General features: G+C 30.0%; 1 protein-coding gene across 2 annotated transcripts in view; it reads right to left on the reverse strand.

Annotated features, from left to right (window-relative positions):
* The window catches only part of LOC106690793 (myogenesis-regulating glycosidase), a 79,583-nt gene that overhangs the window by 63,199 nt on the left and 1,331 nt on the right, over positions 1-15,053 (reverse strand). Inside the window, exon 2 of one of the 2 annotated variants that reach the window (XM_014436373.2) lies at positions 8,596-8,691. In XM_014436373.2, the coding sequence (XP_014291859.1) occupies positions 8,596-8,691 (96 nt within the window). The remainder of the gene's footprint in view (positions 1-8,595; positions 8,692-15,053) is intronic. The other variant, XM_067046527.1, reaches the window with a different exon arrangement.

Here is a 15,053-nt window from a genome sequence, read left to right on the forward strand (position 1 = left end):
TGACAGAATATGACCATATAAATATCAGAACCGGTTTATACAACAGTAATAAATTACAGAATAAGCTGTCAAACATGAAAGACAAAGTTGATAAGATGGAAAAACTAAATGCAATTTATAAGATAGATTGTAAAAAAGTATATATTGGTGAAACATCTAAAAAAACTGGAAACTAGAATTAAGGAACATATCACCAATTGTAAAAACGCTAAAAATATCAATTGCACAGCTCTGGCCTAACACAGCATAAAACTGAACCACGAATTCAATTTTGAAAACCCAAAAATTATAGATACAGCACAAAAAATGAAAAGCAGAAGATTCTATAAGCAGATCTGGAAGCAATATATGTAACAAAAACATACAAAACACAGTAAACTATAAAACTGGCACTAAACACTTAAATACACACTACGCCGACATTATAAATAGACTTAAAATAAAAACATAAAAATCAGATGAAATAAACGGGTTTATGTAAAAAATCATTAAGTTAATGTTAAATACAAAACAGGACTTGTAAAAAACAGGGAGGTAACCAAACAGCACACTGAACATGAGATAAGGCCCAAAGAGGTACATAGTAAGGAAATATAGAGTAATGGCTGTGCTAAGGAGAAGTGAAGATGCACAAAATGTTGACAATTAAAATAAATAAGGATGAAGACTGTTGTTATGATAGTTTTGTTATTGTTGTAGGTTTTAAAGTGCATGAATAGGGGACAGTGGTCCCGAAACGTTGTACAATGTTATGGATATATAATAAATATTTTATTCAAAATGGAAGTCATTAACCTCAAAAAATTTAAATGAATTGACTCACCAGACTTCCTATAGAGATAATCCAGATTAATTTATTTTACTCTCTCAGCGAATAGAAATCTTAAATCCTGAACAGCTAGAAAAACTAAGAAATGGACGGCGAGTTGAAAACTTAAAGTCTGTACAGTTAAAAAAGAAAAGGAAACACCATATATTTATATTTATAATACTATATTGAAAAAATAATATAATCTGAACTACAGAATACATGTAAATTAGAGTTATACAATTTGAATAACGAGAAGTAATTAAATGAACAGTAGTATAATTTGTTAAATAGGGGTTGGTCTGCCAGGACAGGGGTACTACTCCCTTAGCTTTATAAAAATAATGTTTATAATGACTAAACAACTGAATAAATGACAATATCGCTGTTTATTATTTAAACAGACCATATAAAAAACTTTCATCAAACCTACACAAATAATAATTAACATCTTCAATAATTCAATCATCCAATATCAAACATCCAACTACAAAGTAAAATAATATGATTTTTTTATATATTTATTTTTATATCTCGTTCGAGATTAGTAAATTTGTGATCAATATGGTTGAATTTTAGATAATTATTTATAACTAAATTACAGCTTTAATAATAAAATAAATAAGAAAATAGACCAAAAGTTAAGAAAAAAATGATAGATACCTAATCTGGTTGTGAGGTAGGTTAAATAAATGGTAGATTCATATAAATAATTAATTCAAAAGGTTTAAGTTCCATGAAAGAGAGAAGCTTTAATTATAATATAATTTATATTTAAAAATAGTAATAAATATAGGTAATTCAGCAGAAAACAGAGCAAATTAATGAATAGATAAATACGATTTCCCTTATTGATTTGTGATTTGTAGGCTAATTTAACTATATTATATTAGAACAACCTGCAACAATTTGTTAATGATTAATATGGTGAAATTAAAATTAAGGTATACAAATTTATGATCAATAATGGTTTTAAAATTGTTAATAATAAGTTTGTAATAAAAGCTGTTATTTAATTTAATGTCCTAGATAATGGCGAGGTTAGACGAAACGTTGGATATTTAAAATGAATTAATAAAAAATTTTGAGCCAACATGAATATATTTTATTATAATTGATGACTTTTTTTTATAACATAATATTATTATTTAGACTAAGTCCCATCGTTAAAACTAAGTTTTTACATCGGCAGGAAGATTTTTATTTTTGTTCATTTTGACGGATTCGTTTGGTAAATTGCATTCTCCAATGCTTTTGTCCTTTACGATAACCCGAGTTCAAAAATTGTTTAAATTTTAAATTAGATCTATGAGAACCCCCTATTATATTTAATAAAATTTAATCTGTGATAAATTAAATAAGAATAAATTTCCTACGTGTTTGGAATCAATATTTTTTTTCCACCATTGCTCTGGAACATCGACTTTTAATCCAAAGAGATCAAACCTAGATTTTCATGGTTAAGCTATGGTAACTTTATTTAATAAACTAATAGTACAGTATCAGAAAGACTATCATTGAAAAACTTATCCTTGCTGCTAATAAGTTACAATAAAGGTTGAGGGGCAGTGAAATTCAAATGGCAAGAGCAATGGTTCCCAACCGGCGTCCCACGAGTGTCTTCCACGAAATAATTTAGGAATAGTTTATTCCACGTCAACTCAACACAGTTTTGGATTTTATCATCTCAAACCTTTAATTTTGCACAGGCTTATTGTAGATATCCCAGCCTTTCTTAGCTTTTGCTTAAAAAGAAGACATTTGTCAGACTATTTGTATCAAATGAAACAGCCACCAAAAAGTGACTTTTTTAATCAAACAACTAACTCAATAATCCATAAATGTTTGGACCCTTTGAAAAAATATTTCCGGCAAAGAAAAACAAAACAATACATTTGTATCTTAAGTAATTTTATTAAATTACTCTTATCTTCTGAATAACTCATAAACTTTTCCTTGCTATTAGTTCTATTTGAAACTGATGGAGAAAAGTCCATAACTTGGAGGAAACCTATCCCAAGTGAGAAGATAAAGCATGTTCTAATAACATCTTCCCGCTTATGATTGCTGTTCGAACTGACATTGAAATACCAACGTGCTTCCTTAGTGTCTTTAACTTGCCCTTATTCTATAAACATGTGACAGTGATGTTATTATAAAGAAAAAAAAAAGGCAGATGGAGCTGTCATTCCCAAACCTTAAACGCCCCCAAAATGAAAAATTTGAGAACTTATTTAAACAGCAGAAATTACAGAGAAAACTCTATTTTATATATTACATAATTTAGCTTATATATTCTGATATAGTTTATTACTAAGGACAAAATTTTTGTGCAATTGGATCTTTTGTTTCCTGGCTTCAACTTCAACTAAATCTAGACAGAAGAGACCCTCAACGGACACGGGTTTCATATTGCAGGAAATTATACGTTTTGGGGTAACTGCACGAAAAATAATTTTTATTTTGTCAATGTTTTGACTTTTAATATTGAGATAATTGTTTCATCAACGAATAGGCCTGTGATTCATGAAAAAAAAAACATCAAAATAATATAAGTACAATATTGAAACAATTTATACCGACTAGCCTATCGAAGTTGGGAAAATAATTTTATTTATTTATTTTTTTTTTGGGGGGGGAGGGGACAAAGTTGATATCCCCTTAAATAAAGAAATGCGAATTTCATGCCTTACAACTTCCACAAGACTATATCAATCTAAGAAATTTAAGAGTGCTCAAAGGACCTAAAAACACAAAAATGGCACATGCAGGTCCTAGACAAACAAATTAAAACCGGAGATATAAAAAAACAAATGTGTTACATTTAACCAAAAAAAATTTTTTTTTCTTTATAAAAGCATTATAAAGGTGTCAGTATGGGTTGGGGAAATTCTGCTTTTTCATAGTTGTAGTTAATGTGGGATTTGGATAAAATAAAGGAGAAATGAATGTTTACGTGAATAACGGACATCGGAGAAAAAAAATCTTATAATTCAAGTTCAAAAATTTTTAATTTTTATTTATATAAAAATGCTCCCTTTTTGGAAAAAAAAAATGTGTCGGCCTACTTTACCGCCAGAATATTTTGTTTTGTTTTTTGTAATTTTTTATATATTTAAATTCATTGAATACAATCAGCAATATTCTTTCCTCATTCCGCGCAAAGAAACAAATGTATTTGTTGATAATGATCTTGAAATCTATACACATCAATGGCGGAACATAATAATAATATTAAAAAATCAGAAATCATATAGAAATATCAGAAATATTTAAAATAATTTTTGTCTCTGTTCCTAAGGCACATTGGAGCGAATCTCGGGGATATATTTCCAATATTTTTAGTTGAAAAAAAAATTACAGAATATAATACTTTTTTTAATTAATTATTTATTATATGGTTTATCTAGTGACTTTCGGTTTCAGTGAAAGGGTCAATGTAGCCAATTAATTATCTTTTAAAAGAGCATTTATAATATTCTGGGGAGGGTGGTTTAATCTGCAAGTCATATAAAATCCTAGGAGAATCTGGCATAATTTTACAAAACATAAAAATATGGGTGAAAAGTTGAATATTGTATGTCTTTGCTAATAATAGTCCAACTTCAACGTTGTTTTTTTCATTTTGTAGGGAACCTAATCACCATTCAAACAGCAACAGTCTATCAAAAAATATTTACTTATTTTTTTAGATAATTTAATTATCTTACACGTAAACAATACTTAGATAAGTAACAAACGAGCATATACATTTTTATTAATCTAGATCTAATAATAAAGTATTAATTAAAAGGTCTAGTATCAATCTTATAAAGTACTTTTCTTTACACACCTATATTTCGAAAGTGGCAAGTCCGAGCTGACCCGAAGTCCGAGGAAATACTTGATTATATAAAGTTGAAGAATATTTAATCTCTGTATAAGTGATTTTTATAAAGAATTAATGCAGTTTTATTTAAAGATTTCAGTATGAATTCAATTATTGTGTGCATTTGTCTCGGAATAAGGCAAAATCGAATGATCCGTTTAAAGTTTCTAACGTACTCTTTGACAGTCAACAAATCACCTACTGTAATCAGATTTTGTCGATTTTTTTTCTGGAAAAAAATTGGTTCAAGAACGGAACGCCAGAATTTTACTTTATTGTTAATGTTTAATTTTCATTTTGACAGTTTTTCTACTTATTTTACCACTTAAATGCCAAAAAGTATTCAGGTTTTATCCTGCTTGTTACCCAACAGTCAAGAGGGATCAAAATACATAATACTTAGTATTTAGGAGTAACAGAGCCAAAACCTTTTGATTTTTTGACCGCTTTTTTATTTCTTAAAAATAATAATATCAAGGATAAGTATGAGGCCCTTGAAGTCTGCATAATTGAGATTTTATTATTTTATATTTAAATATATTATTAAAGTATTATAATATAATAGATTATAACGTGGAGTGGTAAATCGGTGTAAAACCCTCCACTCCCGCCCTCCATGGTAGCCTTACTTATATGACTTTTCAAACAGAGAATTATAGCGAGTAGGTTGGTCGATGTACGACATAACACAAACTCACAAGAGGAGATCATAACACAAAATAAAGGCAATCCTTCCCCGCCGGACCCGTCCCGCTAAGACCCCCGGGGAGCTATGGTCCTATATAACTTTTGAAATATTAGCTTAGAACGGGAAGAGGAAACTTTAAGATATTTAAATCGAGCAATATTTAAAAAACGCCTGAAATTGAAAAACGGCGTAAAACCCTCCATTATCGCCCTCCATGGCAGCCTTACTTATATGACTAAATTAAACATATACAATATTAAATTTATTGATTTTTCCAAAAGCCTAAATAATTATTTGTTAATAAATTTATTTTTTCACTTTAGGTTTTGCAAGGTTTCCTGCCGTCCGATAAACTAAGGTATTATTGTCTTGGCATTATTGACACTTATGTTACCCGCCTTACTTAAATCTCTGCCTCGAGCCTTCCATGTAATGGAACAGAAACTTACAGTCTTGGAAGGAAATCCCATAAGACAAACGGAAACTCATGAAAAGGTATAAGGTAATTTTTCAATGAAAAAGAAACGATATCTTCCAAAGAAAATTTATTTCCTTTAAGTATGTATGTATATACATATTTAATTGTTAATTTATAGGTAATTTTAATAATATTTTTCCCAATCTTTATAAACCTTGTTATTTCAATTTTATCTCTATCTACAATAACTTAAAATCTGAATAATTGCACAAATTGCGAATACAAAAATTAATTTTTTGGGTTTCAAATTGGCTCCATCTCTGATAGTTGCCTGATTTTCCTAATTCTCTATTATAAATCTGATATAATAGGTTTGGCTTTATAAAATTTGATAGTCCCCCTTTCCCTCGCAACACAATCTTAAATCAGATACTTTATTTTAGTTATATGAAGTTGTTTCTTCAAATATTATTTCTTTTTTATACCAATATTCTTAGAACCAGAAAACCCGGAACAACACCATTAGAGCTTACCTGGAGGGGTCCCCGCCATTTGTTGGGAACTACAAAGTGTATGAGGTAAAGACACATGAATTGCAGAAATTACCTAATTAATTTTTTTAAAGGAGACCACCAAATATCTAAGACCGTTACAGTAAAACTGAACAAATTAGTTCTCAGTCATAAATCAACGCTTTTAAACAAGAGTATTTTTTCAAACCCCAGGGAGTTGCTAAAAAGATTTATAAGATGGGACAAAATCTTAATTTTTTCAACAATTTTCACTGAAATTCCAAACTGTATTAAAATATTATAATTTTCCCAATTATATCATGCAACATATCAATTTTGTCAGTTCTCTTAGATTTGAACTTTTCACTTAACTACCTCGAATGTTGAAATTTCACAATAATAATAATTTTCTTTATTGCAATGGAATGCGGCTGCAGATGGTTGAGACTTCTATGGGTCGGGACCCACTGCTATAGATTTAGATACTGGAGAATCACCAATGGTAGAAAAACTACCAAAGAAGTATATGACTTGTGTGCCGCGGCCTTTCCAGGTAGGTATACTTTCCAATGAATGTTATATAGTTTTGTTTAATTCAATAAGTGTAAAGGGAAATCATAAAATATTGCTACGGACACATTTAGCACTACTATTCCTTCATTCTCACTTAAAATATCGAAAAGTGGACAACCCCCACTTAAGATTATCGTAGGTCAGTCACTAAATTGAAAAATCTAGGTCAATCTTATGTCTTCCGAAAAGTTTCATGATTTTTAATATTGGGGCTATGAAAATCTCTTTGTGATAAATATAATTACACTAGGCCCATTTATTATTATGTCGTTAATTCAAAAATAAAATTGTATCTGTTAATTTACGGTATCCTTCCGTTAAATCCTTGCACCCTCAACCTTCCGCCATTTTCTATTCTAGAAAATATAAACAATTAACTATAGATTAAACTTGAGTACAGCTTACCAGATAATTTGAACCAGACTATTGTCCATTAAAACTACATGATTTTGGATTGAAATTTCCGAGTAGTATGGAATTAACAAAGTTCACAGGTGCGCCCTCTTCCGAAAATTCCTGAATCCACCAATGAGCTAAATTACCAATACTATTTCTATTGCTTAGTTACATAGCTTGTGAAAGAATAATTATGGATAATAAACTATTAAGTATAGTATAAAAAAACGATTAATCATTAAAATTAAACAAGTTGTCATATCAAATTTAAAGAGAAAAATATTTTTAGTAGAAATTAATAAATTATAGATTCTATAGTTCAGTGCAAAATTTCAAATATATTATAAATGCATAACTCAATAATGAAACAAAAAAAGGAATGATGAACAATAAAAATTGTAACAAAAACAACAATCTGTTCCACTACATTGCCATATTTTAGAGCATTATTATTGTTACAATTAAATTGATAATTTTAGGATCCTGACATTCTCTATGACCTTTCAACATTTTCTAATTTAGAAAATACAAAAAAATTACTAACGATTAAATTTTAACACTGCTAGCTGGATAATTTGAACCAGACTATTGTCCATTAAAAAAATAGTGATTTCTGTTAACAATAAGCAAATGCTTGGAAATAGCTGGCGATTAGATAGAGGCACAACTTAATTTGTTTTTTATTTTGTATTGGACGTATTCTAAAGACTGTGCCGTCATTTGGATTTACTTTCTGAAAATTACTCCCTCCTCTACTGCCCCAAAGTAACCCCAGCCTAGGATATTCTCTTTGGAATACAATCAATAGAAAATAATTATTTTTTTTAAATTAGTGCCACTACCAAAGTAAAACAACAATATGTTTAATAGTCCCCAAAGTATTCCAATAAAGCCAACAGTTTACGTAGATATCATGTTGATAAATATATTTTCTGTTGTTTAAAAACTTCTGACTGCATAACGCATAGAACAATCAACTACGGTCATCATAACTACCTATCAATACAAATTTGAATATTAAAAATTCAGATTTTCATTTAATCAAAAAACAGAATATTTTCTCCGATTTTACTTTTTCATTAACCTTTATTCCCTTTCTTCGAAAACTTAAACTGAAAACGAAAGTTGTGCATTTCTTTTTCATGGTTTGGTAAAAAGTATAAACAGTTAAAATATTTTAGTAAAATAATCTGAGGGAGACCAAAGATTGGGTTGTTCGTTCGTAACATTGAGCTCAACTAATAACAAATAACTGTCAACCATTTTTCATTGAAAATTAAAAGTTAAAACTACATTTAAAATAAAGATTATATTATTAATTAATAGAATTACCTGCGGTGTATACTCTATGGGTTCCATGGAGTCCAGCCCAGCTGGGAGGGAGATAGAATTCCGCCGGTCTAAGCGGCCACACTCTCGCCCCTCCTCCTGGAACAAACTACTTCCTCTTATTTCACTATCGAACCAAAAACAATCGATTGAGGTTGATATATTTATATCATAGCCAAATTGAAAAGTTCGCAACAGTTAATATTGCAAGGCAAATTAAATAAGACTTACTATCAACGTTGTTTGTTATTAACAATCAGATAAACTACTAGTCCCACAAAAATATCACATTTTTTACTAACAAGGTGAATATCCAAATGTGTCACTTAGATTTTGATCAAACTTTTTAGGTGAACCTTGGCCATAAATGTTGACCACATTTCAATAATAGGGACCAAATCACCACAGGAGCCACAGAAAAAATCGGAAGTTGACATTAGCAATACACATTTCATCTTATACCTGTAGTTATGATGAAGATAGAAACATTAATTCAGTACCAAAGTGTCCCTGTTGCCAAGTGGGAAAAAACACATTAAAATATTCAAATTAAAATATACATAACAGTTGTTTTTTTTACCAGTATAAAAGTAATTTGGTGATAGAGCTGTTTTCTCAAAATCCAAGCTAAGATTTAGGTTTCAGTTGGATTTGAGCTCAAACCGAAGAAACAGGTTATTTCTAATTTTCAATAAAATAAAAATCTCTCTATTGTATAAAAAAAGTTTTTTGTGATCACTCTTTAATGTTTAATTTCACACATGAACAACGTGTAATATTCTATTTTTAATTAAAATGCTGGGATAAAGCATATATTTATTTTTATTTCCACTTACACTTTAATAGAATAAATAATACAATCTTAACTATAGAGTACAAGTAAAAACAGTTATACTATTTGAATAATGGATAGTACAATTAAATGAACAACTATATAATTTATGAACTTAGGTGGACAGGGGTACTCCATCTATACATATATCAAAACCATACATATATGTATCTATGTGTAAAACAGAGCTAGAGCTGATAAATATGTTGTAAAAAGGCTCAGGAAAATACTACATATATTTACTTACACTAAAATACTACATATAAGGAAAACATAATAAGGATTAGGACATAGTTCAAATCCTTTGTATTCAGGGCCACAAAAGCAGGCCATAGTTCAATTCTTTTGTATTCAGTGCCACAAAGTTGTCTTGTTAAGTATTCCCTTTTATTTTAGGATATTGTTTTCAGAACACTGATGAAATATATTGTGTATACGAATACAGGGAGCACCTAGAATCTGAAATGTAGTAAAATGTGTATGTCCCAGGTAATGTACACTATTTTTTAATTAATGATAAGTTAAAAAATATGTGCCCTATATATTTATTATTTACTGTTTTCAATGTTAAAAATTTGTAGAGAATCCTAAAGACTGAGCAATGCTCTGAAATGTCCATTTGTGTTTTTATATAAAAATTTCTGAAAATTGTATAAAAAGTAAGATCACAGGAGTAGAGTGTATAATATGAAGAAATATATAGATATATTTTATCTCTCTCTCTCTCTCTCTCTCTCTCTCTATATATATATATATATATATATATATATATATATATACATCATTTTTTGCTGATAATTTGGGCAGCCATACCCTTTTGAGGTATTTTAAAAATAGTTTTACATTTTTCTCCTGGGATGTACAATGCAGGATCCTAAAATTATAGCCTCCTAGATATGACAATATTTTATAGTCTAGACATAAAAAAAGTTTTATCAAAATTTAGACAAAACAAAGAACAAAGTATGTGGAGCCATTTTTAATCGTATAAGTGAGGACAATCACATTTCAGCAGAACATTTTATTGCTTTCACAGGAACTAATGAGAGTACCTTGAGATATAAATGTTTTGGAATAAAATTTAAACAATCTGAGTAGAAGTAAACTAATATTATTCATTGATAAAAAAATATGCTCTTTAGTTTTTACATAATTCTTCCAGTAAATATTTTCACAAAAACTAGCAGTCTGAAAAGAGATAAATTCTTACCAAACTTGAAGAGCATTAATTTTTAAGCCTTACTGGTTTTCAATGGTTTTTCATGAATGGACAACCAATAGGAAAGGAGAATCAGTCAATATTTACCCTTAAACTAGAAATTTATCTACAATTATTTTATACTATATAATAGTTTGATATAATACATTATTTCCATTGATATTAATTTATATTAAAATGAAACTGGTATAAAACTATTATAATTAATTGATTACTACTTATAATTTAAATCTCTATTTTTCAGGTGGTTGATGATGACATAGACAAGAAGAAAATCTGTGTTTAAAAGTAAAAGGACATTCTGGCTGTCTTTTAATGCAGCTAAATACTTTTTAAGACAGGATTTGAATTTCATGAGGATCAAAATTTCTGTACTTGAATATACCTCTTACTTAACATTTAGTATTTATTACCAGGAATTTCAGAATGAAGTGTTTCATTATGCTGAAGAGTGAAATTGTTTAATGAAAAACTTGTGTTTTTTCAATTCAATTAAAATTATTGTGAAGTAATAATTTAAATTATTACTGATATTAATTTAATGAGCTTTACTTTAGTTAAAAAACAATTTTGAAAATAATTATTTTAAAATGGTTTTATCTAATTTATAATACAATTAATAAACCATTAATTGAAAAATACAGCATTCATTGTCTAGGAGACATTTCAGTAATATATTTTAATTATCATAATTCTATAGTTGTAACACTATTAGGAGAGACAGTGAAGTTGAGAACTTAATTGATTTATAATTTGTTTGTAAGATCAATTTTTAAGTAATCAGATAGGCTAAAATTTCTAAACAGGATATTATTCATTTTAAATAATATGAGTACCAAAATATAGAATAAGAGGCTCATGCTTTTATTTGACAGTGGTCTAATAATAAATCATTAAAATAATTTTTTACTATATAGATGAAGTGAAATTTTGGTTTTCTTGTAACTGTGTTCGATTTAACATTGAAAAATGTAAATTAAAATTAATTTCATAGCCACTAAGTCACTAGACTTATTAGCAGCTAATTAAAAATATTTATTTGGGATATTTAAACATTTTTAAAAATTGTCATAGTAATGATTTTATCACAAAAAGTTACTTATTTATTTCCTGTATGGAATCATCATGAGGAGTCATCAAATTTATTTTTCTTTTATTAATTTTATAACTAAAACTTTGTGTAGATTCAGCAATAGCTAGATTCATGGGCTGTCTGTGGTAGATCCATTTGCAACCTGAGAATCTGGTCTGGCTGGTCGACTTTTATTTCTGTGGCAGTCCTACGAAATGAAAACTTGACCCCCCAAAAATTAGCTAGATCCACTAAGTTCAAATCTATGATAAAGGGACTTCACTAAATTCACGTAGTATATCATCCAAATATATGTAATAAAATAGTTCACCATTTGTTGATTCAGTAGTACAATAAACAAGTAAATATGTTTCTAGTCTTACATAAAAATTGTAATTATTTGTATTTTCTTACTGCAGTAGAAATGCAAAATGTATCACAATCATTCTTCTACTATACTTTAGTTCGCTGGAGGCAAGAGGGGTGTCACCTAACCACACAAATGTGATCGTGGCTCTCCTAAATACCAACAGGGTAAAAATGGATATAGGAACCCACACGACTAGCCAGATCAGTGTCTAGTGAGGGGTGCCTTAGAGCGGGCCCTTCGCTGTTCAATTTAGACATTGATCATTTATACCACGAGCTCTGTGATCAGGATTTGGATACAACTTAAGAAGTGACCAAGAGAGTGTGGTCCTCATAGGGTTCACGAACGATCGGGCGATCACAGTGTGGGACAGGGGTTCTGTGGAAAGAATCATAAATAGTGTCTAGAGGCTGCTCGCGGAGATGGGTCTGACTATATTATGGTTTCTGCAGATAAGTGTGGGTATAACTAAGGACAAAGGAGAGTTGTAGTCAAAGAAGCTGCTCTCCCTTGAGAATTCAGATGTTATCCATATGACAAAAGCACCTTACTTAAAAAGATATGTCCTGCGATATTAGAAGGTATTGATACCAATATACGCAGGAAAATCAAGGCCACCATCAGGTCCCTGCTAACACCTCTTCGGCGATGTTATATGCAACCAGGAGATATCGAGGACTGGGTCTGATCCGCTGCCAATGGGAGGCTCCTCTGCAGCATTAGTCCATGGCCCAGCGGCTGTCGAATGTTCAGGAATCCTTATTCCAGTCTATATTTAATCACGAAGCCGAAAGAGTGGGTGTGGATCAGGGCCACCAAAGAGCTCTGCAGCAGTCGTTTTGTGAGAATGGGCCTATTGCAGGTGGCAGGGTATTGGGTATTGGTGTATTGGTGTTCGCCATTTTAAAGAGACCTCAAAAGCTAATAGATATGTGTGTGGGAAGCAGGTACACTTGGAGTCAGAATGAAACTAAACATTAACTATGCACCCCTGCGTGGAGTCACAGGAGCCAGTGGTAGCAAGAAGTTGGGTTCCTCTGTTGCAAATACTGAGAGTCTGAAACACCAGCCCATGTGCTGGGAGAATGCCCCAACAACTCCCTCCTTATAACACACAGGCACCACATGGTCAATGAAGATCTGATGAAGTTTATTGATCGATGAGATTTATTGCATTGACACCAACAGATCCATAAGATACGCTAATATTGTGGCATTCTCAGAAACCAGAGGCATGGCTGAGATTTGAAATAATGACCTCAAAAATGGAGTCTTCCTTAAAGAAAAATTCTGTGAGACCTTCGGAGAGAGAGAGTTCACCGTGAGAGGCTTCTGTTTAGGGGCTTGACCAGAACTAAAAAAACTTTTTCTTTTTTTAAATTTATATATTAGTTTTTTAAATTAATTAATTTATTTGTTTTTTGGAAACTGATCTACTAAATGTGGGTAGTGGATCACTGGAAAGGGGAGGTTTGAGAGAGTGAAATAGGGAGAATGAAATTGTTAAATAGAAAAAAAAATTAAAATATTTATGTTTAGTGTGTAGACGAGTATTGATTGTAAAAGAAAAAGGTAGGGGAAAAAAATTGTTGTTATATCATGTGAATATATGTATTGTATATATGTCCGATCATGGATTGATTGGTATGCTGTATATTGTTGCAACTCAATGTATTTGGGCAGCATTTAATAACCCATAAATATACACAAATTTAGTTTGTGTATAAACATACAATGTAATATATTTTGGAGATTTTATTACATAACTATTCTATACAATAATAGTTTTTATTGTCATCCCAGTAAAAACTAAGTGCATTAGATATTTAACAGTTAGTTAACAAACAGTTAACCTTATTATAGTGACCATATTCATAAGATTCTTTTTATTAATAAAATTATATGTAAGAAAATAACAAAAGAAGATATTTTTATAGAGCCTTTCTATATTAATATACATATCCTTTCAGCCTTCTTTCGTGCTTGAGGTGTCTGATAAGCTCAAGGCTCATGATTTCTGACAATAACTTCTTGGTTCCTTCTTATTCCAATCCTTAAGAAACAAAGAACCTCGATATGTCTTTTAGTTTATGAATTAAGTAAATTCTTATAATGCAGTGGAATTATGCATCTCTTGTTATTATTAGTGAATTTTGTGTCACAATTTTCTATTTATTTCAGTGATTCCTATTTAAGTAACTTCATAGAACACTTCCTTACTCCAAATGACCTTAATAAAAGTTATCACCACATAATAGTCGAGGGATAAATCAGGCATTTGCTGGCATTGCTTACCACACTTCCTCAAGAATTCTGTAAAACAGAGAATCAAATACCTCTCCCAGTACTTGACTATTAGGCCCTCCATTTTTGTTTACACTATTTTTCTACTAACATTGTTTCCTTTTGGAGTTAGTTTTAGTATGGTAATTCATTTGGACATGGATAACAAGTTGTGTTACAGTTAAAAACAAAAACTTTCAACACTAGGTTCTAAACAAAGGTTTTAAATAAAGTTACAGAGCCTCTGTATTTAAGAAATAACATATTTCATAAAATTAGATGTTACATTTGATAATAAATAAAATTTTCTAAGAATTAATTAATCTTCTAAGATATTGGCAAAGCATACAAACCAATTATACAAGACATTTTTATCATAGAAACTCTAAAAAATCCTCATCTCATCTCTTTAACTTAAAACCAGAAAAAATTCCCATAGGGATATAATTCTACCATGCAATATTTTGTATGCTGTTATGTCTGCTGATTGTGCTAATAGGCACAGGTTTGGATTAGATAAAGATGGATGATGTCCCAAATTCAAAAAGATCCCAATAGGGTTTTGAAATAAAAAAAAAAAATAGATACTTAAAACATATTTTGAATTACACATTTACATGTACTGTATATCAATGTATTAGACGTGAAAAGCATAGAGATAATTAACAGTTCAGTTTTCAGTTTT

Source organism: Halyomorpha halys, unplaced genomic scaffold (genome assembly GCF_000696795.3).
Source record: "Halyomorpha halys isolate HHAL.00 unplaced genomic scaffold, Hhal_1.1 Scaffold51.1, whole genome shotgun sequence".
Lineage (NCBI taxonomy): Eukaryota > Metazoa > Arthropoda > Insecta > Hemiptera > Pentatomidae > Halyomorpha > Halyomorpha halys.